Source organism: Chanodichthys erythropterus, chromosome 10, assembly GCF_024489055.1.
Source record: "Chanodichthys erythropterus isolate Z2021 chromosome 10, ASM2448905v1, whole genome shotgun sequence".
In the NCBI taxonomy this organism is placed as follows: Eukaryota; Metazoa; Chordata; class Actinopteri; order Cypriniformes; family Xenocyprididae; genus Chanodichthys; species Chanodichthys erythropterus.
Genome location: NC_090230.1, coordinates 28,468,370 through 28,493,285, shown reverse-complemented (window position 1 = coordinate 28,493,285; position 24,916 = coordinate 28,468,370). Strand labels below are relative to the sequence as shown.

The 24,916-nt window shown below is 42.7% G+C and overlaps 1 protein-coding gene across 2 annotated transcripts; it reads right to left on the bottom strand.

Annotated features, from left to right (window-relative positions):
* Positions 1-1,390: 1,390 nt before the first annotated feature.
* dstyk (dual serine/threonine and tyrosine protein kinase) lies at positions 1,391-24,084 on the bottom strand. 2 transcript variants are annotated; one of them, XM_067397168.1, is made up of 14 exons: positions 23,526-24,084; positions 19,426-19,829; positions 15,315-15,791; positions 15,049-15,244; positions 14,023-14,261; positions 5,577-5,660; positions 5,333-5,509; positions 4,921-5,065; positions 4,694-4,850; positions 4,440-4,572; positions 4,248-4,367; positions 4,058-4,172; positions 2,326-2,460; positions 1,391-2,252 (listed from the first exon to the last, which is right to left on the bottom strand). In XM_067397168.1, the coding sequence occupies exons 1-14, from the start codon at positions 23,710-23,712 to the stop codon at positions 2,068-2,070; spliced, it is 2,754 nt and encodes a 917-aa protein (XP_067253269.1). In that variant the 5' UTR covers positions 23,713-24,084; the 3' UTR covers positions 1,391-2,067. The 2 variants fall into 2 exon arrangements, with proteins under 2 accessions (XP_067253269.1, XP_067253270.1); XM_067397169.1 differs by having other exon boundaries at positions 1,392-2,252; positions 4,936-5,065.
* Between the last annotated feature and the right edge of the window lie 832 nt (positions 24,085-24,916).

Below are 24,916 nucleotides of genomic sequence, written 5' to 3'. Positions count from 1 at the left end.
CAATTATGACAAAAAAACGTAATTGTGACTTTTTATCTCGCAATTATTACTTTTTTCTCACAATTGTCACTATATCTCGCAATTGAGTAAAAAGTCTAACTGCGAATTTTTATCTGACAATTTTTACTTTTTTCTCACAATTGTGGCTCTCGCAGTTATGACTAAAAAAAGTAATTGCGAATTTTTATCTCAATTTTTATGTTCTCACAAAAAGTTTTCCTCAATTATGAGTTTATATTTTATAAAATTACAAGTTATAAACAAGTTTACAGCTGACAAAAAAAAAATTAAAAATATAATTTGCAACTTTATATATCACAAATCTCACTTTTTCTCTGACATTTGCGGGTTTATATCTCACCATTCTGACTTTTCCTCAGATTTGCGAGTTTACTTCTCTCACTTCTAAGGGGAAAAAAAAGTAAAAAGTCGCAATTACATTTTTAAATATTTTATTCCGTGGCACAATTTACGCTTTCTCTGTGAAAAAAGCAAATGTCACTGCCAGCGTTGACTTTTTATCTGCTGCTTCAGTCTTCTGAAAGGCTCCAGACGGGTCATTTTTTGACTTTTGATAACAAGCTCATCAGAATCATGCTGTACAGACATGTTTTATACCCATAAGGTTGTGCTTTATAACTGTATTTCTGTTTCAGTCTCATCACTGGAACCAGTTTTAGCTGGAAACACGGCTGGAAACTCTTTGTAAAACACTGACTTGAAGTAAATCTGTTTTTAATATTTAACGTCTCATTTGTTTTCTCAAGCTGCCACTCATACTTTGATCAAACTCCTAAACATTAACGAGCGTTGAGTTTTGCATGTCCAGAAACGCTCTAGTGTTGAGATCATCTGTAGGCGGCAGAATGAACTGTGACGTGATCGTTTATTTGCTGTATTTAAGGATTCTGCTCAGTTTCTGTTCATCTGTCAGCGTCATTTACACGCCTGATAATATGAAAAAACTGGTGTAAGATTGACCAGTTTTCACTCAGAAATCACTAGTTTTTTCAAAATAAAGTAACGGCAAGAACACATTGAATTAAACGTGAAATTTTGAAGTAGAAAGACAACTGCAAAATGAAGTTATGAAAGCCCATTTCCACATAAGAAAAAAAAAAATCATGCTTTGATAAATCATAATTATGACACATTTATAATTATGACATACGAAGCAATAATTAAAAAGTAAAAATTATGACATGCCGAAAGTCATTATTTTGACCTGTTATAATTATGAGATGAAAAGTCAAAATTATTAACTGTCAATTTTTATCGGTAATATTGAATATCACACCATGAAAATGGTTATCAAAATATCAACATATATATAACTTGAAAAAGCGGTTTTATTTTACTTTTTAATGTCATTATTATTAAGTCATAACTGTGACTGCCAGAATTAAAAAATGTTGTCATAAAGTCATTAAACATTAAAGTCATAATTATGAAATATAATGTTTAAATTCTGACAGTCAAGATTATGACTTGAAAAGTAACAATTATGACTAATAAAAAGTCGGAAGTCATTTAAGTCAATTTTGACTCTGAATTTCAATTTTCCATTTATTACATTTTGTCATAATTTCAACTTTATCACATAATTATTATTTACATTGTCATAATTGATTTACAAAAGCATGATTTGAAAAAAAAAAATAGTATTAGCCTGACAGTTATTGAACTGAATCGTCTCATACGAGGATCATTTCCTCGTTTGTCTCTGTGAAGCTGCTATAAACAGCCTCACTTCAGTGTTTTGTTAAAAATGGCGAATATAGCGCTGATATGAGTGTTTCACATTTCAACACATTTCAGACTCAATCCAGCGCAGCAGTGAATCGGTCCAAATCATTTTATTAAAAAACCTCATCTCAGGATAATGTAAACCAGTTTAAACACCATCTAAAAATTACTGTTTCAGTTCATCTGTAACACAAACTCGACTACATGTAAAATCTCCGGATCCGTGACGAGCAGCGGTGGATATGACACGCGTGATCATGTTTGTTCGTAGGCAAAGGTCCGTTTTCTGTTCTCGAGAGCTGCAGCTCGTCTCTCGTGAGGTCAGTTCGAGTCCTCGAGGTTCCCGCTCTTTTGGTCAGAATTGTCGCACAGGCGGTCCATGATGCTTTGCAGGCTGGGCTGCACGATTCCCAGCAGGGGCCTCTGGGAAGGGTCTCCGTTCCAGCACGCCTCCATCAGCTGCCAGCACTCCTCGTCGAACACGGGCAGACGCTCCGGCCGCGAGCCTGAAACACGGAACACTCTCGTTAGCCAATGAACACGCTGACCTTTACCCAGAGTTCACAGACACGTTTTGACCTTTCTTGACGTTGGTCCACAGCTGGTCTTTACTGGAGCACTTCTCAAAGGCTTCTGGGAGTTTGACGGAGCCGGAGCAGAGATACCAGAAGAGGATCCCAAACGCGTACACGTCCACAGAGTTATCGTACTTCCCTGAAAACACACACACACACACACACACACACACACACACACACACACACACACACACACACACACACACACACACACACACACACTTCAACAACTCCTTCATATACAAATAACAATAACATTTAAAACTGGTGATATTTTGACAAACATTTTCATGGTCCAATATCAAAAATTACCAGAAAAATGATCATTTATTAATATTTTTTATGGCCCAATGTTGAAGTATATTTTTAATTATACTACCTTTTTTAACAATTTTAAATAAAAAAAACTATATAATCTTTTACATTTAAAATCACTTTGATGGTCCAATATTAAATATTACAATAAAAATTAATTAATTTTTAAAATGTAAAAGTTCTATGGGCTGATATGACTATTTTTTATGTTGAACTCGATGTTGAAGTCGTATAAATTTTAAAAATTAAATAATTTTTATTGTAATATTTAATATTGGACCATCAAAGTTAATTATTTAAAAAAAAAAATAAAAATTAATAAATTCTATGGTCTGATATTAAAAATTGCCATAGAATTGTAACTATTTTTATCACTTTAAAAAGAATATTTTTTATGGCCCAAAGTTTTTTTTTTAATAAATAATAAATGTAATAAATCTATTATACTGTATGTTGAAAATAACTTTGACGGTCCAATATTCAAAATTACAATAAAAATTATTTAATTTAAAAAAAAAAAAAAAAAATGGTCTGATATTAAAAATTGCCATAAAATTATACTATATTTCACTTTAAAATGAATATTTTATGGTACAATATTAAGAATAAGCATAGAATTAATAATTAATTATTTTTATAATTTTAAAAATCAATCATGTTTATAGTCTGATATTATTATTAAAAACAAAACACTGAAGTCAACCCTTTTGAATGCTCAGGTAAACGTAGGCATCGCAAAATTACACCGAACAGTATGAACAATCATCTGCTGCAGACTGCTATTAAATTATTTAACCGGGTTATTAAATGATTGTTTAAATATTAAAGGATATTAAAGTGAGAGTTACATGACAGTAAAGCTCATCTAAATTAATAAAAGATGAAACTATTAAATATACAACATAGATTAATGCCAATAAATGAAATAAACTCTAAAACCAGTTGATAACTGATATGATATCATTATCTTGAGCATCTCTACTTAAACTATTGATGAAAACTAAATCAGTTAACAAATAATAATATGTTTCATCAATATTTTTACTAAATGCATGAATCATTTTTAACATTTCTTTCATCAAAACCACAGTTCTTGAACATTCAGTGCATTATTGAGTCATTTGAGTCCATTCAAGTGAGTCATCTAACTGAATCAGTCCAAGATTCATACATTATACTTCAAAATAAACATGGTTATTTATTAATTTATGAACATGCAAATATATTTGCAATTCTATTAGTCAAACACTGATGACTCTGCAACAGTTTCTCTATATTTGATCTAATAATCTGTTTAACATGCTTATAATTTTCAGTCATTTGAGTCAGTTCAGTGAGTCATCTGACTGATTCAGTCTGATATTAAAGCAGATGACTCTTGTGTTTGATTCATTCTGAAGAATCGACTGGTTTCTGACCTGTGAAGAGCTCCGGAGCCATGTGGATGGGCGTCCCGACGATGCTGCCGGACATCATGGCCTCGGGCTTACAGAAGCCCAGGTCGGTGATCTTGGCCCGGTTCTGTTTGTCCAGCTGCACAGAAGAACAAACCCAGCGTTATGAAGCTCGCCACACTGAGCCAGACGCCAATCAGACGCGGTTCCTCACCAGAACGTTCTTCAGCTTGATGTCTCGGTGCAGGAGACCCTGACTGTGCAGGAAGCGGATCCCCTCCACCACGTCCAGAGCGATCTGGAGACGCTCCTTCAGAGACAGGGAAGGGGACCCCTGAGAGAGACGGACACGTCAGTCAGAACCGCAGACAGACGGACAGAACCACAGACAGAAGTGTGACGGTACCTTCAGACCCGTGTAGAGATCTCTGTGCAATCGCTCCATGATCAGCAGAACCGCGATACTGGAGCCGCCGCCGTACGAGTGATCGATGACCGACCCGTGGAGATTCACTAACCGCTCGTGTTTCGGCAGAGACCTGACACAAATATAGCGACTGATCACTCAAATGTGTGGATGCATGTGCGCTCATGATGCGTTACTGCAGTGGTTTGTGGGTGAGCGTGTCTCCAGTGCAGCAGGGGGCGCCGTGCCGTTACCGTGTGTAGTGGAACTCCAGCGCGAGGTCGTTCCAGTGCTTGTCGTCAGGAGGAACCACAGACTTGAGCGCACACGGGTGACGTCCGGCCCAGTTGTCGCACAGATACACCACACCGTACTGACCGCGGCCCAGCTCACGGCCCAGCTTCGGCTTTCCTGAGGAGAGACAGACGAGTCAGACAGAGATCAAACACACACACACACACACACACACACACACACACACCTGATCGTGTCTCACCGTGCAGCAGTATGTCTCGCAGCGATCGGCTCTCCAGTGACAGTCGCGCGAGTCGCGGAGCGTGATCCTTCCTGACCCGCAGCCAGAGGTCTTCAGTGCGCTCCAGACGACCCGTGTGACCCTCCTCCAGCTGCGCACACACACACACACACACACACACACACACACACCAGAGCACAGGATTTTATCAGTCACTACCAATGACCCTCACTGGGGGAAAAAAAATATGTGTATATATTATATATAGTATATAATGTAATATAATAATCAAATGAAGGTAAATTAGAACCGTAGCAGTGTGACTCTCAAAAACACTGAAATAAGCAGTAATCAAATGAAGACCAAAGGAACACCGATTGAAGAGTGTTTCAGGAGTCGTGTGATGTGAAGGTCTGACCTGTCTGAGCGAGGCGGCGAAGGCCTCATGGGAGCTGTTGAGGCGCGTCCTGAACTGAGAGCAGATGCTCTTGGCCAGTTTGGCGGCGCTGAGGCTCTCGATGGCGTCCTGCGCGACCTTCCGCTTCCACTCGGCTGTGACGGACGGCGGATTGACCCATGTGATCCGGTGGATGATCTGAGGACAGACGCACATGAGCGGCCGAAACACGCGGCGCGAGTACAAGGCATTATGGGTGACGTACCTGTTTGATCTGCTCCCAGAAGAGGCGCGTGACGGAGGAGCCGGAGTGGAACGTCACCTCCACGTGATACGCAGCGTTCAGGATCTGCGCGACACACACAGAGCGGAATAAAATAGAGCGGCATTAATTGAATACATGTTTCAGAGTGAAGAGCGGCATTTACATGGCAGTGCATACATGATGCGAGCGATGGAGATGATGCGAGCGATGGAGATGATGCGAGCGATGGAGATGATGCGAGCGATGGAGATGATGCGAGCGATGGAGATGATGCGAGCGATGGAGATGATGTAAGGGATGGAGATGATGCGAGCGATGGAGATGATGTAAGGGATGGAGATGATGTAAGGGATGGAGATGATGTAAGGGATGGAGATGATGCAAGGGATGGAGATGATGCGAGCGATGGAGATGATGTAAGGGATGGAGATGATGTAAGGGATGGAGATGATGCGAGCGATGGAGATGATGCAAGGGATGGAGATGATGCAAGGGATGGAGATGATGCGAGCGATGGAGATGATGTAAGGGATGGAGATGATGTAAGGGATGGAGATGATGTGAGCGATGGAGATGATGTGAGCGATGGAGATGATGTGAGCGATGGAGATGATGTGAGCGATGGAGATGATGTAAGGGATGGAGATGATGTAAGGGATGGAGATGATGTAAGGGATGGAGATGATGTGAGCGATGGAGATGATGTGAGCGATGGAGATGATGTGAGCGATGGAGATGATGTGAGCGATGGAGATGATGTAAGGGATGGAGATGATGTAAGGGATGGAGATGATGTAAGGGATGGAGATGATGCAAGGGATGGAGATGATGCGAGCAATGGAGATGATGCGAGCGATGGAGATGATGCAAGGGATGGAGATGATGCAAGGGATGGAGATGATGCGAGCGATGGAGATGATGTAAGGGATGGAGATGATGTAAGGGATGGAGATGATGTAAGGGATGGAGATGATGTGAGCGATGGAGATGATGTGAGCGATGGAGATGATGTGAGCGATGGAGATGATGTGAGCGATGGAGATGATGTAAGGGATGGAGATGATGTAAGGGATGGAGATGATGTAAGGGATGGAGATGATGTGAGCGATGGAGATGATGTAAGGGATGGAGATGATGTAAGGGATGGAGATGATGCGAGCGATGGAGATGATGTAAGGGATGGAGATGATGTAAGGGATGGAGATGATGTGAGCGATGGAGATGATGTGAGCGATGGAGATGATGTGAGCGATGGAGATGATGCGAGCGATGGAGATGATGTAAGGGATGGAGATGATGTAAGGGATGGAGATGATGCGAGCGATGGAGATGATGCGAGCGATGGAGATGATGCGAGCGATGGAGATGATGCGAGCGATGGAGATGATGTAAGGGATGGAGATGATGTAAGGGATGGAGATGATGCGAGCGATGGAGATGATGTAAGGGATGGAGATGATGTAAGGGATGGAGATGATGTGAGCGATGGAGATGATGTAAGGGATGGAGATGATGTAAGGGATGGAGATGATGTAAGGGATGGAGATGATGTAAGGGATGGAGATGATGTGAGCGATGGAGATGATGTAAGGGATGGAGATGATGTAAGGGATGGAGATGATGTAAGGGATGGAGATGATGTAAGGGATGGAGATGATGTAAGGGATGGAGATGATGCGAGCGATGGAGATGATGTAAGGGATGGAGATGATGTAAGGGATGGAGATGATGCGAGCGATGGAGATGATGTGAGCGATGGAGATGATGTGAGCGATGGAGATGATGTGAGCGATGGAGATGATGTAAGGGATGGAGATGATGTAAGGGATGGAGATGATGTAAGGGATGGAGATGATGTGAGCGATGGAGATGATGTAAGGGATGGAGATGATGTGAGCGATGGAGATGATGTGAGCGATGGAGATGATGTAAGGGATGGAGATGATGTAAGGGATGGAGATGATGTAAGGGATGGAGATGATGTAAGGGATGGAGATGATGCGAGCGATGGAGATGATGCGAGCGATGGAGATGATGAAAGGGATGGAGATGATGCAAGGGATGGAGATGATGTAAGGGATGGAGATGATGTAAGGGATGGAGATGATGTAAGGGATGGAGATGATGTAAGGGATGGAGATGATGTGAGCGATGGAGATGATGTGAGCGATGGAGATGATGTGAGCGATGGAGATGATGTAAGGGATGGAGATGATGTAAGGGATGGAGATGATGTAAGGGATGGAGATGATGTAAGGGATGGAGATGATGTGAGCGATGGAGATGATGTAAGGGATGGAGATGATGTAAGGGATGGAGATGATGCGAGCGATGGAGATGATGTAAGGGATGGAGATGATGTAAGGGATGGAGATGATGTGAGCGATGGAGATGATGTGAGCGATGGAGATGATGTGAGCGATGGAGATGATGCGAGCGATGGAGATGATGTAAGGGATGGAGATGATGTAAGGGATGGAGATGATGTGAGCGATGGAGATGATGTGAGCGATGGAGATGATGTGAGCGATGGAGATGATGTGAGCGATGGAGATGATGTAAGGGATGGAGATGATGTAAGGGATGGAGATGATGCGAGCGATGGAGATGATGCAAGCGATGGAGATGATGCAAGCGATGGAGATGATGCGAGCGATGGAGATGATGCGAGCGATGGAGATGATGCGAGCGATGGAGATGATGCGAGCGATGGAGATGATGCGAGCGATGGAGATGATGCGAGCGATGGAGATGATGTAAGGGATGGAGATGATGCGAGCGATGGAGATGATGTAAGGGATGGAGATGATGTAAGGGATGGAGATGATGTAAGGGATGGAGATGATGCAAGGGATGGAGATGATGCGAGCGATGGAGATGATGCGAGGGATGGAGATGATGTAAGGGATGGAGATGATGCGAGCGATGGAGATGATGCAAGGGATGGAGATGATGCAAGGGATGGAGATGATGCGAGCGATGGAGATGATGTAAGGGATGGAGATGATGTAAGGGATGGAGATGATGTGAGCGATGGAGATGATGTGAGCGATGGAGATGATGTGAGCGATGGAGATGATGTAAGGGATGGAGATGATGTAAGGGATGGAGATGATGTAAGGGATGGAGATGATGTAAGGGATGGAGATGATGTGAGCGATGGAGATGATGTGAGCGATGGAGATGATGTGAGCGATGGAGATGATGTGAGCGATGGAGATGATGTGAGCGATGGAGATGATGTAAGGGATGGAGATGATGTAAGGGATGGAGATGATGTAAGGGATGGAGATGATGTGAGCGATGGAGATGATGCAAGGGATGGAGATGATGCGAGCGATGGAGATGATGTGAGCGATGGAGATGATGCAAGGGATGGAGATGATGCGAGCGATGGAGATGATGCGAGCGATGGAGATGATGCAAGGGATGGAGATGATGCAAGGGATGGAGATGATGCGAGCGATGGAGATGATGTAAGGGATGGAGATGATGTAAGGGATGGAGATGATGTAAGGGATGGAGATGATGTGAGCGATGGAGATGATGTGAGCGATGGAGATGATGTGAGCGATGGAGATGATGTAAGGGATGGAGATGATGTAAGGGATGGAGATGATGTAAGGGATGGAGATGATGTGAGCGATGGAGATGATGTAAGGGATGGAGATGATGTAAGGGATGGAGATGATGTAAGGGATGGAGATGATGTAAGGGATGGAGATGATGTAAGGGATGGAGATGATGTAAGGGATGGAGATGATGTAAGGGATGGAGATGATGTGAGCGATGGAGATGATGTAAGGGATGGAGATGATGTAAGGGATGGAGATGATGTGAGCGATGGAGATGATGTGAGCGATGGAGATGATGTGAGCGATGGAGATGATGTAAGGGATGGAGATGATGTAAGGGATGGAGATGATGTAAGGGATGGAGATGATGCGAGCGATGGAGATGATGCGAGCGATGGAGATGATGCGAGCGATGGAGATGATGCGAGCGATGGAGATGATGCGAGCGATGGAGATGATGTAAGGGATGGAGATGATGCGAGCGATGGAGATGATGTAAGGGATGGAGATGATGCGAGCGATGGAGATGATGTAAGGGATGGAGATGATGTAAGGGATGGAGATGATGTGAGCGATGGAGATGATGTAAGGGATGGAGATGATGTAAGGGATGGAGATGATGCAAGGGATGGAGATGATGCAAGGGATGGAGATGATGCGAGCGATGGAGATGATGTAAGGGATGGAGATGATGTAAGGGATGGAGATGATGCGAGCGATGGAGATGATGTAAGGGATGGAGATGATGCAAGGGATGGAGATGATGCGAGCGATGGAGATGATGTAAGGGATGGAGATGATGTAAGGGATGGAGATGATGTGAGCGATGGAGATGATGTGAGCGATGGAGATGATGTGAGCGATGGAGATGATGTGAGCGATGGAGATGATGTAAGGGATGGAGATGATGTAAGGGATGGAGATGATGTAAGGGATGGAGATGATGTAAGGGATGGAGATGATGTGAGCGATGGAGATGATGTGAGCGATGGAGATGATGTGAGCGATGGAGATGATGTGAGCGATGGAGATGATGTAAGGGATGGAGATGATGTAAGGGATGGAGATGATGTAAGGGATGGAGATGATGCAAGGGATGGAGATGATGCGAGCGATGGAGATGATGCGAGCGATGGAGATGATGCAAGGGATGGAGATGATGCAAGGGATGGAGATGATGCGAGCGATGGAGATGATGTAAGGGATGGAGATGATGTAAGGGATGGAGATGATGTAAGGGATGGAGATGATGTGAGCGATGGAGATGATGTGAGCGATGGAGATGATGTGAGCGATGGAGATGATGTAAGGGATGGAGATGATGTAAGGGATGGAGATGATGTAAGGGATGGAGATGATGTAAGGGATGGAGATGATGTGAGCGATGGAGATGATGTAAGGGATGGAGATGATGTAAGGGATGGAGATGATGCGAGCGATGGAGATGATGTAAGGGATGGAGATGATGTAAGGGATGGAGATGATGTGAGCGATGGAGATGATGTGAGCGATGGAGATGATGTGAGCGATGGAGATGATGCGAGCGATGGAGATGATGTAAGGGATGGAGATGATGTAAGGGATGGAGATGATGTGAGCGATGGAGATGATGTGAGCGATGGAGATGATGTGAGCGATGGAGATGATGTGAGCGATGGAGATGATGTAAGGGATGGAGATGATGTAAGGGATGGAGATGATGCGAGCGATGGAGATGATGCAAGCGATGGAGATGATGCAAGCGATGGAGATGATGCGAGCGATGGAGATGATGCGAGCGATGGAGATGATGCGAGCGATGGAGATGATGCGAGCGATGGAGATGATGCAAGGGATGGAGATGATGCGAGCGATGGAGATGATGCGAGCGATGGAGATGATGCGAGCGATGGAGATGATGCGAGCGATGGAGATGATGCGAGCGATGGAGATGATGTAAGGGATGGAGATGATGTAAGGGATGGAGATGATGCGAGCGATGGAGATGATGCGAGCGATGGAGATGATGCGAGCGATGGAGATGATGTAAGGGATGGAGATGATGTAAGGGATGGAGATGATGTAAGGGATGGAGATGATGTAAGGGATGGAGATGATGTAAGGGATGGAGATGATGTGAGCGATGGAGATGATGTAAGGGATGGAGATGATGTAAGGGATGGAGATGATGTAAGGGATGGAGATGATGGGAGCGATGGAGATGATGCAAGGGATGGAGATGATGCGAGCGATGGAGATGATGGAAGGGATGGAGATGATGTAAGGGATGGAGATGATGTGAGCGATGGAGATGATGTGAGCGATGGAGATGATGTGAGCGATGGAGATGATGTGAGCGATGGAGATGATGTAAGGGATGGAGATGATGTAAGGGATGGAGATGATGTAAGGGATGGAGATGATGTAAGGGATGGAGATGATGTAAGGGATGGAGATGATGTAAGGGATGGAGATGATGCAAGGGATGGAGATGATGCGAGCGATGGAGATGATGCAAGCGATGGAGATGATGCAAGCGATGGAGATGATGCGAGCGATGGAGATGATGCGAGCGATGGAGATGATGCGAGCGATGGAGATGATGCGAGCGATGGAGATGATGCAAGGGATGGAGATGATGCGAGCGATGGAGATGATGCGAGCGATGGAGATGATGCGAGCGATGGAGATGATGCGAGCGATGGAGATGATGCGAGCGATGGAGATGATGCGAGCGATGGAGATGATGTAAGGGATGGAGATGATGTAAGGGATGGAGATGATGCGAGCGATGGAGATGATGCGAGCGATGGAGATGATGCGAGCGATGGAGATGATGTAAGGGATGGAGATGATGTAAGGGATGGAGATGATGTAAGGGATGGAGATGATGTAAGGGATGGAGATGATGTAAGGGATGGAGATGATGTGAGCGATGGAGATGATGTAAGGGATGGAGATGATGTAAGGGATGGAGATGATGTAAGGGATGGAGATGATGGGAGCGATGGAGATGATGCAAGGGATGGAGATGATGCGAGCGATGGAGATGATGCAAGCGATGGAGATGATGTAAGGGATGGAGATGATGTAAGGGATGGAGATGATGTGAGCGATGGAGATGATGTAAGGGATGGAGATGATGTAAGGGATGGAGATGATGTGAGCGATGGAGATGATGTAAGGGATGGAGATGATGTAAGGGATGGAGATGATGTAAGGGATGGAGATGATGTGAGCGATGGAGATGATGTAAGGGATGGAGATGATGCGAGCGATGGAGATGATGTAAGGGATGGAGATGATGCGAGCGATGGAGATGATGTAAGGGATGGAGATGATGTAAGGGATGGAGATGATGTGAGCGATGGAGATGATGTAAGGGATGGAGATGATGCGAGCGATGGAGATGATGTAAGGGATGGAGATGATGCGAGCGATGGAGATGATGTAAGGGATGGAGATGATGTAAGGGATGGAGATGATGTAAGGGATGGAGATGATGCGAGCGATGGAGATGATGCGAGGGATGGAGATGATGTGAGGGATGGAGATGATGTGAGCGATGGAGATGATGTAAGGGATGGAGATGATGCGAGCGATGGAGATGATGTGAGCGATGGAGATGATGTAAGGGATGGAGATGATGTAAGGGATGGAGATGATGTAAGGGATGGAGATGATGCGAGCGATGGAGATGATGTGAGCGATGGAGATGATGTGAGCGATGGAGATGATGTAAGGGATGGAGATGATGCGAGCGATGGAGATGATGTGAGCGATGGAGATGATGTGAGGGATGGAGATGATGTGAGCGATGGAGATGATGTAAGGGATGGAGATGATGCGAGCGATGGAGATGATGCGAGCGATGGAGATGATGTGAGGGATGGAGATGATGTGAGCGATGGAGATGATGCAAGGGATGGAGATGATGCGAGCGATGGAGATGATGTGAGCGATGGAGATGATGTGAGCGATGGAGATGATGTGAGCGATGGAGATGATGCGAGCGATGGAGATGATGTAAGGGATGGAGATGATGCGAGCGATGGAGATGATGTAAGGGATGGAGATGATGCGAGCGATGGAGATGATGTAAGGGATGGAGATGATGTAAGGGATGGAGATGATGTAAGGGATGGAGATGATGCGAGCGATGGAGATGATGTGAGCGATGGAGATGATGTAAGGGATGGAGATGATGTAAGGGATGGAGATGATGTAAGGGATGGAGATGATGCAAGGGATGGAGATGATGCAAGGGATGGAGATGATGGGAGCGATGGAGATGATGCGAGCGATGGAGATGATGCGAGCGATGGAGATGATGCGAGCGATGGAGATGATGCGAGCGATGGAGATGATGCGAGCGATGGAGATGATGCGAGCGATGGAGATGATGCGAGCGATGGAGATGATGTGAGCGATGGAGATGATGTAAGGGATGGAGATGATGTAAGGGATGGAGATGATGCGAGCGATGGAGATGATGAGAGCGATGGAGATGATGTAAGGGATGGAGATGATGTAAGGGATGGAGATGATGCGAGCGATGGAGATGATGCGAGCGATGGAGATGATGCGAGCGATGGAGATGATGCGAGCGATGGAGATGATGTGAGCGATGGAGATGATGTAAGGGATGGAGATGATGTAAGGGATGGAGATGATGCGAGCGATGGAGATGATGTAAGGGATGGAGATGATGTAAGGGATGGAGATGATGCGAGCGATGGAGATGATGCGAGCGATGGAGATGATGCGAGCGATGGAGATGATGTAAGGGATGGAGATGATGTAAGGGATGGAGATGATGCGAGCGATGGAGATGATGCGAGCGATGGAGATGATGCGAGCGATGGAGATGAGTGTGTACGGCATGTGTGTACCTGCTTGAGGTGGTTGGAGGTGACGTTGTGCGCGCAGGGCTCGGCCGTGGATTTCTCCAGGCTGCCCAGGCATCGCTCCAGCGTTCCCACGAAGCTCTCCCGCAGGTAGTCCACGGAGCTGGTGAGTTTATTAGCCACGGCCTGGTTGAGCCGGATCACGATCAGATCCTGGATCTGACTGATGCACACCTTGATGTCTTTAGGGCTCATGGGCTCAGAGTTAGATGTCATGATGATGTCTGCAACACAGAGAAACCACCGATGGAGTTCATCTACATGACTGTGCTGCTGTAAGGATGTACTGATAAACATTACCCAGAGCGTATTGTGTGTTCTATGAAGCAGCCTTTGAAAGGAGACACAGCTTTTCACTTTTGATTCTCATCATCTGTTGCTATGGTAACAGGACAGCCACGTGACACCCATTAACACTAATGAATATCCTCAAACACACAATAATAACTACCAGTGGATTTCCCCTCACACAGTCACGTTTAACCACAATAGATCCACACACACGCTAGCAAAGGGGAAGTTTCTCTTTCTAGGCTCTCAGTGGTTTCAGAGCATCATATTTAACGGTTTAATCCCATAATGAACAAAACTAAACTATTATTTTACCTAACAAAAAAAAAAAAAAAACCTCAAAGAAAAAAAAACATTGAACTAAAATAAAATAAAACAGAAATGGCCACAAGTTTATTTTAGTTTTAGATACATTAGTTATATTATAAAACTTTAACAAGCCTGCACTAAACAGACAAAATGGAGAAATGTAATGCTGCTTCATCTTTCTGAATGAACTCTGACAGCCCTAAAATACTACAATAAAAACAAAATAAACTGAATCTACCAAACTCTGAAACTGAAACTAAAAGAAACTAAACTGAAACAATAAACTAAACATGAGAATATAAATGAACAATGATTCAAAACCTTTGAAATGTTGTAATTTTGTTCTGTTTGGATAGCAGAGTGCGATGTAATTAACACCCGAATGCCGCAGGAAGTGCTTTGACCTCTGACCTGTGAACTCCAGGTTGGCGGCGTCCTCCAGCAGCTGTTCCTTCATGCTGCCGAGCGTCTCCACGATCATCTCCTTCATCTCCTCCTGCTTGCGGTTGGCGATGGCCATGAGGGAGGAGAAGAGCTCGCCCTCCTTCTCGCGCGTGTACTCCAGACGCCGCGGCGTTATCTGAAGATCCCGCTGCATGTCGAAGGCCTGGAAACACACACAGCGTCAAAACCTCTTCAGCCTGAACATCACATCAGCTCATCTTCTGTAAGGTCACCTGGTTGATGAAGAGGTCCAGGCAGCGGCAGTGGACGGCGTTCAGCAGCGTCGCCGCCTCCACCTGCTGGTTCTGCAGCACCTGCCTGATGAACGGCACCAACACGCGGTGCAGGCGCTCCAGACTCTCTCCCAGAATGCCCTGCATCTTGCCGGGCGTCTGTGCCGGAGCCCCGCAGGCGCAGTTTCCCGCCGAGCCGCCGATGAGCTCCAGAGACGCGAGCTGCGTGAACAGAGCGCTGCGCTCCTTCTCCGCGGAACGGGGCGGTTCGGGCGATGCGTCCGTCGGGATCCGGATGAAGCAGACGGGGTACGGCAGCGTCTCGCGCACCTTGTGCAGCTCCTTCAGCTGCTCCGGGCTCAGCGTGTCCTTGCTGACGGCGTAGAGGATTATGGGAAGGATGCCGCGCCTGCAGTCCTCCAGAGCCTCCTCCACGGGCTGGACATTACGACACGGAAGAACCATGATCTTCACTTCCTGTCAGCAAAATTACAGAAGAACACATTCATCATTAAGTTAAATGTTGATGCACGTTTCAAGCAATGCGCAAATAAAAACAAATCAAAATGTCTCAATATTGGGTTTAATTTCACACTTGAAAAGCATGAAATGGTGCAATGTTGTGCAAAAGGCATGAAAACAACTAATATTGTGTGAAACTGAATGGAGATTATCAAATTATCACAAGATTTGTGAGTGAGTGGAGATCTTCTTGAGACTCCAGAGACACCAGCAGCTTCAAATACCTGTTTGCTGCTCAACACTGGCTTTTTTTATAGCTGCCCTTTTAATACAATTAATTTTTTGACAGAAACTTTCATTAATAAGCCTTTATCTGACCGAGTTCTGCTGTGCTCTAAATCACTCACAAATCTGATGATAATTCGATAATCTACGTTTTCACACAATATTAGTTGTTTTCATGCCTTTTGCACAACATTGCACCATTTCATGCTTTTCATCTTCAGAAAGATCTTTCTTCCTCCCCATATTGCATGAGAACTGTGACTTGCTTAATAATGTGGAACAACCTCTAAGTAGAGTTTCCATAGATCTGGCAAATTATTTTGTCTGAGACTGATAAGTTATCTAAAAAAAGACTTGGAGAAATAAACAAACAAACATTTTCTTAGAAAAACTAAAATCTGAATGTTTATTCTACTGAAATCTTACTGATATGTCACTTGCATAATAATTTGGTATGTGGTGTAATTAAAATGTAACTTTTCAACTAAATTGAAAATGATAATAGTGTACACATTATTTTAGAAGATCAATTATTTTTATATCAAAAACAGTTTTCACGTGTTTGTTTTGACGTTTCAATTTATATATAAATAAAACAAATACACAATAATAAAATGTGTTTGAATATTTTCTCAAAGTCAAAGTTTTATATGTTTGGTCAATAAAATTTAGTGATACATTTTAGTCAATTTTAGTCATCAAATTAGTTTATGAAAAAACATTGATAAATGAAAACAAGTTTTGATCAGTGTTTTGAGGATATCTTCAATACACACTTCTCAGTTAATAGTTAATATCCACAATATTTTCAATCTGCGCAAAGGTTCTTAATATATCTGCAAAGTGATATTAATTACACATTTCTTATTTATCTTGCATGTTTCCTGACTGTGTGAAATGAGCTTGTGTAGGTGTTTCTACAGATAAAGAGAAAGGTTCAAGAAATATCAGATAGGGAGGGTCAAAGTTCGGCAGTATGATTACACCAAACCCGCAGTGGCAGAGCGAGAATAAAGAGCAGTAGCACACTAGCACAATAGAGTCAGTCAGTGCCGTCTCTGACACAAGAGCGATAGAGCGCTGAAGTCTCTCTGGAACAAAGATGGCCTGCAAACACGGCTCCTCATAAACGGCCGGCTGAGCCGCGGGCCCATCAGACCTGAACCCAACAAAGATCTGATTCACACGCATCAAACACGCTCTCCACTACTGCAGCTAACGCTGCTCGACAGAAAGACGCGTGCGTGTGTGTGTGTGTTAGCAGGAATGCTGGGAATGTGTTCACAGGATGCACAGATTTCACTCCTCGCTGTCAGCGTACGCTGGGACCGAACCACAAGCCCCGCGCAGGGACGGACGCTAATTAACGCCTGGGCGCTAACGTGTGTGTGCCGACCAAAAACAGAAGGAGTTCATTTGAGAGCAGACGTGATTCTAGCAGATGTGTGTGACGGCAAACTTCGCTGAACAAACACACACGAGTTACAAACCGCAAGAGAGAATCATGCAGAAAATCTGTTCTGAGACGAACACACTGTTCGAGTCTGATCTGAGTCTGCTTTGACCCAAGTCTGAACTCAGCCTGATTTGCAAATGATCTAAGATTAAGTCTGATTTCCCATTCGAGCCAGAGTCTGATCCGAAACCAATCTGTTGGATCAGAATCTGATCGGACTCTGATAGGAGTCTAGCAGACTGAACAGTGTTTTAGACTGATCCAAGTCTGATTTGAGACTGATCGTATTTGACCAAAGTGATCTGAGTCTGATTTTCAACCAATCCAAATCTGATCCAAGACCTTGATGATGCAAAAGTCCCATTCGAGGCAGTCTGATTCAAGACGATCCTCTGATAGGAGTCTAGCAGACTCATTTGAGTGTTTTTAGATTAACTGGAGTCTGATTTACAACTGATCTAAGATTGAGTCTGATTTGAACCCGTCCAAGACATTAATGGGTCTGATGCCAAACTGATTTGACTCTGATTTGAGTTCCATTCGAGGATTTGAAACTCATCTGACTTGTCCAAAGTGATCTGAGTCTGATTTTTAACCGATCCAAGACCTTAATGAAGCAAAACTGACTTGACTCTGATTTGTGTCCCATTCAAGGCCGAGTCGGATTCAAGACAGATCCGAAACCAATCTGAGTTCGATCAGAATTTAACTGGAGTCTAATTTGCAACTGATCTAAGATTGAGTCTGATTTGAAACCGATCCAAGACCTTAATGAGTCTGATTGTGAAATTAAATTTGACTTGAGTCTCATACAAGGCCGAGTCTGATACAAGACAGATCCAAAAACCAATCTGAAATGGATCAGAGTCTGATAGCAGACTGAACAGAGTGTTTTAGGCTAAATGAAATCTGATTTGCAACTGATCCAAGACTGAGTCTGATTTGAGACTGATCTGACTTTGACCAAAGTGATCTGAGTCTATTTTTAATGAGTCCAAATCTGATTTGCAACTGATCCAAGACCCAAATGATGCAAAACTGGTTTGACTCTGATTTGAGGCTCATCCATGGCACAGTCTGATTTAAGACAGATCTGAGTTTGTCTGCAGACTGAAATGAGTAATTTTAGACTAATTAGAGAGAGATTTAAAACTGATATAAGAGTGAGTCTGATTTGAGACTGATCTAAGTTTGATTAGCAACAGATCCAAGACATTATAACAAAACTGGTTTGACTCTAATTTGAGCCCCATTTGATCAGACTGAGTTTGATTCCAGAACCAGAGTCTGATCTGATTATGATTCGAGACTGATATGAAACTGATCAGAGTTTGATAGCAGACTGATCTCATTGATTTAGACGAATCTGAATCTAATTCACAACTCCTCCAAGATTGAGTCTGATTTGTGACTGATTGAAAAGCTTAATTTAACTGATCCCACATCCTGATCTGGAATGACACTGATCGGAAACGGATCAGTTTGATAGCTTTTGTTTAGAGACTGATCCGAGGATTTTTAGACTTGCTGAAGTCTGATTTGCGACTAAGTTGAGTCTGATCTAAGAGAGATCTGAACCTGTCCAAGTACTGAGATTATAACTCTTTTCAGTCATGAAAACAAATGAACTCATGAAAGAAAGGAATTCAGCCATGACCGAATCCACCAAGTATTTATAGGAGGGACACAGTTTTCCCATCACCACGGAGACACACATCACCATAGCAGCAACTAGTGGGCTTTTTTTTTTTTTTTTTTTCATCTGTGGTCATGTGAAGTGCACCAGATCCACAGAACAGGGTTATATAAACACCAGAGAATGAGAAGCTGATTGATGTTTCCAATGCTCCTGTAACTTTTCTCACCAAATGAAACCATATTTAATGTTAGGACTACATGACCGCTGACCTGCAGCAGTGCGTGATGGAGCGTGATCTCCAGCTCGGCCAATCGTTGCGCGGGATCTTCGCACTCCTGGATCTCCAGGTCCTCGCGGGGCACCGTATCCCAGCGGCCGCAGTGAGCCGCCAGCTGATGCACCAGCTCGTACTGTCCGGGCAACGCCAGACTCAACCGCGTCTGACGGCCGTGCGTGAAACACAACTTCCTCCTCCTGCAGGCCCCGCCCTCCGCGCCACAGGCCCCGCCCGCCTCAGAGCCCAGGGGGAGGAGCCTCTCTCCCAGCAGGCAGTTCAGGAGCTGGTATCGGGCCGAACAGTCCTGACCCAGGATGAGAATATAGGGGGTGCTACCGACAACATTCTGCAGATAATCCTCATCGTGACGCGGGAACGAGATGCAGCTGAGCTGACCTGAGAGAGACAAGGAGACATACGATTACCATATATGAATACTTACCTACACATATTTATACTAAAACAATCATTTTAATATTTCGTTTAGAAGATTTTCCACCAGATTGGTTGCAAAAACTAGAGGAAAAAATTATTTAATTCATAAAAATGCCACACAGAGACTTTTATAAAGATTTATGATGCATATGAATCGCTGAATCAAAGCTTTGAATTGATTCTCAGAAAAGCATGGAAGAGCAGATGTTTCTAGTGTCTGAGATGCTTCAGTGTGTAGAAAAACAAGCTTTGGGTTGGTGTGTCCTGAGGCCTGCATCTCATGACCGTCTCTGAGCCGGACCGACTAAACACACACACACAGAGCCGCGAGTCATTCTGGATATTATTAAGGAGTGCTCATAATCCCAGTGCTGCTGAGTCACTGCCTTATACAACAGCACTGCACACGCGGCTTCCCGCCGTAATCTGATTGACTGCTGCATGCTAACACGCTAACAAACGCCATCACACCATAAACCGATGATTAATGCTGCGCTCACATACCGACGCCTCAGAGTGAGATTCGCTGTCTGAACAGGCTGAAAGTATCATCTCATCAGTCATATTTAATTTGAGTAACAGCAGTTATAATAAATAAATAAATCAATACAGACATTTATGCATGTTTTGTAGTATTCAAAGTTGCTAATTTGTGGTTAAATGGTTAACAAAAAATTGGAAATGTATTGCACAAAAATTAAATTATGAATTTATCACAAAAATAAAGATATATATATCTGGGTCATTGGCAAATAAGGTTTCATTAAGTGTCATCAATGAGATTATGTTGTTTTTTATAATCAATTATCACTGCTTTTGTTATTTTTACACAAAATTTGTCACCAAAAAGTCATTTGGTTTAACCAAAATTTCGGTTTTACCAAATTACACTTTTGGTTACACCAAATGACGATATTTTCAAACAATGTTAACAGGCTGATATCTAGCAAAAGGACAATCAAACATTTTGTATTTAGTACAAGTTTTTAAAATATTACAACATTTTCCATGTTTTATAGCGGTTGCACCGAATGACCTGATGTTTCGGGACATGCGTATGATCAAGAGAAAACATGAATTTATCAAATAGTTAAGAGAGAGTTAGTTGACCATGACCATGTGGTCCTGAATGATGTCACATCCTGTCACATGATATTGACCGCATAACTTGATCCAAAATGGTCTCTTTATATTGGTTACTCCGAATGACATCAATGAAATTCATTCTTTCTTTCTCATAACAAAGCAACGACTTCTACACATCATTTTAATGTCATTTTGCACTATGTTGATATCTGATGTAAAAAAATCATGCCAGAATTAAAAATATATACATTTATTACAATTTAAAAGATATTTTAATCACCAGTGAAACGGCTGTATTGGCCTTTGGACGGTTAAACCGAATGACTTTTAGACACTTCAAAATCTTTAAAATACCTTTATATGTAGCAAAATATAATTAAAACCTTTTGGATTCAATAAAAGTGATCTGTCACATCTGTGTTTTTTATTATTATAAAGGCCTTTGGACAAAAAAAATGACCCGTCACGTCATTGACAAATTAAGAATTTGTTCTCATTTTACTAAATTGTGCGCACAATATAATTAGTTCCCTCGATTTTGTAAATTGTGGCCATGTTGTACTAATTCGCTTCTTCAATTTGATTTAACGGATTTGATTTCATTTTTGTATTCGATTTAATAAAACGAGGGAGCGAATTATTATATCGTGGGCACAATTTAGATTCTGGCTGCAACATGCATATCTTTTCCTGCATGTCATGTGCGAGTCTCTGCACTAATTCGTAATCAAATTGTTATAAAATTGTGCAAAAAATTAAATTAATGAATTAACTGAAATAATAAAAGTTTATATATATATATATATATATATATATATATATAAGTTTTGTAGCATTCAAAGTCATTCATTTAAATGTATTTGTTAAAAGCAATGCTTTTTACATAATATAAAAAAAAATACAATGCATTTAGTGAATAAGAATTCAAATGTGTAAAACATCAAAGACTTGAATATATTGTTTGTTACAGACTGAAGCATGATTGCGGCTCATGACTGCAGGTTCTGTGTGTTTACATGAGTTCATGAGGGCGTGGCCAGAAACGCTGCGCTCTGATTGGTGCTGAAAACAAGCCTGAACACAGCAGTGAGAAACACACGAGACGAGATCAGACAGGCCTGAGAAATGAGATGCACCTACTTTTATAAATCACAGGCTGATCTACGCAAAAACATGCATGAAAACACGCAAGAGTGTGTGTGCGGTCCAGGGAAAAGACCAGGGGTCACATGGGCCAGGGTCAAAGGTTGTGAGAGTGAACTGAACCTCCGTGAGACGTCAGTGAGTCTGAGACGAGACCAACATCAGTGTCACTGAAACCGATGCTTTCTGCGGCAGATTAAACCAGCTCAATGATTTTATTGAGAAACCAGAGGAAGCTTGCGTCAGAACAAGCTAAACTCTTTTGTTACAGGAAAGACATCACACACACACACACACACACGTGCAACATCAAAGTAACAACAGTACAATATTCCTCATACTGCTCAAAATTCAGATGCATTCTTCAAATTCTTACTCGTGACATTAATGAAAATGTCATGAAAATAATATTAAAACAGGCTTGATTTTTAATGTCGAATATAATTTCTGACTTTCATCTTTAGATTTGATGGCGATGCATGAGTTGGTCATGTTTTTGTGACATACATCTGGCAGCAGAATGTGTGTGTGTGTGTGTGTGTGTGTGTATAAAGTATTGTCGAGTGTTTGGTACTTTGGTTCAGTTGAATGCGACTCTGTTCACAGCAGTTAAGCTGCTTATTTCGCACTAAATCCTGTTCAAGACATTTTCTGCTGTTAACACTAAACCTCCTGCAGGACACACACACACACACACACACACACACACACACACACACACACACACACACACACACACACACACACACACACAGTCATCAGGAATCACTGACAACTAACAACGCAATCACACACCAATGATAACCCACTGATAACCGGTTCAACCGATATCCATTGGTTATAGTCGTTTGATAACAGCTCCACTGATCAATGACTTTATTTGTCTCGTCTTTAAAGAATGAAACCCAAACGACAGTATTTACAGGTGACGTAACCTATTGATCTTTTAAAGTAACTTTATATGTTCTTATTATTAACTAAAACAATTAAAAATCATTTTTGATAACCGCAATAAAAACGCACAATAAAACTTATAATTAAAAAGTTAAAAATACGTAAATAAAATAGGTTTACGTTTAAATAGTAAAATTACAAAAACTAAAAATAGAAAATATTAAATTCAGAAAATTTAAGGAAAAAATATTAGGATTTAAACAAAAGTACTAAAACTTAAAATAAAGCATTGAATACTAATTCAACGTAATAATAACAGTAAAATTCGTGAGAAATGTGTAGTTTAACAATTAATCGTTTTTAGCATAAATATATTAAAATGTATAAATAATGCATATTATGTGTTTATTGTAATAGTAGTCTAATGATCATATTTATTTCTATTTATAGAAATAAAATTGTTGGGAAAAACACGCTCATTAGTTGTAAATATGTAACGGAGTCTGTGTTCAAACACGTCAGAACCGGACTGACCTGAATCCGGAGTGAGTCCAGATGTGCTGCTGCTGCTGCAGGTGTTGCTGTGATTCTGTCGGATCTCTCTGAAGAAGGTGATGGTCTCCTTCAGGTTCTTCTTCAGGAAGACGTTGTGTTTGTTGTAGTGGTTGAAGGCTCGGGTCAGATCGCGGAGCAGCGGACCTGCTTTCTGCGGGTTCTCCATCCTGATCCTGGACCAGAACCCGGAGCGACGCGTGTTTGTGTCACATATCCATCCAAACGAGTCCAGACACACGAATGAACGCCCGGTGTTTGTCCAGAGGCCCGAATCACTGCGGGATGGACCGAGCCAACACAACAACAACAACACTAGTGTGTGTGTGTGTGTGTGTGTGTGTGTCAGAAACACACACTCGGGCGGACCGGAGGCCGAACCGGGTCGCTGGTTCTGGTTCGCGGCGGTTCGACAGCTTCCCCCCCGCCGATCATCGATAATCCCGGTGTTTGTGTTGCTTCGGTTCGGAATGTTTCACTTTTCAGCCCAAATACGGGAGTTTTGCGCTGCCAGCCGCTGCTGCTGCTGCTCTTCCATTTGGAGAGAAGGACGTTCGGTGGGCGGAGCGCGGCGCGGCTGGTGCATGCTGGGAAATGTAGTCCGCTCAGCATAGCGAAAACACTTATAGTATCTACTAAAAACATGTACTTTATTATTTATGGGAAAGATACTAATATAATAGAAGCCCAATTCCGCCACATGAGAAAATAAATCGTGCTCTGTTGAACATAAAAATTATAATTATGACATAAAAAGTCAAAATCATGTCTTTTTAATCTGTCATAATTTCGACTCTTTATGTCATAATTAAGATTTACCCAAGCATGATTTTTTATACTTAATAAAACTATCTCATATATATATATATAGGCTATATTGCATTGTTGCATGACAGCATTAGCATCCAGCTAAACTTATCTAATCTTAATATTTTTCCTTTTTATTTTCAAATTCAACTATGTACGACTCAAAAAGTCATCAAATCGTCACAATTTCCTCTGTAAATATTAGCATAAACGCTGTGCACAGTGAAGTATGCACTCGGGAACACATGCTGAAATCGTAACTGCATACTAGTATACTACTCATACTACATTAACCATATCTTTCTATGGGAGAAATAGTGAGGGTAGTATGCGGCTCAAATTCAGCACCAGTGATGCACAGTCAGTGTAGTGTACTACAGTAGTGCACTACATGTACACTGATGGAAATTCAGAGCAGTACTCTGGCGACCTCTAGTGATTAAACTCAAGACACAAATTAAATCAATGTTTGTCAGTCTATGGATTTAAAGGGTTAGCTCACCTAAAAATGAAAATAATTTCATTAATTACTCTCCCTCATGTCGTTCAACACCCGTAAGACCTTC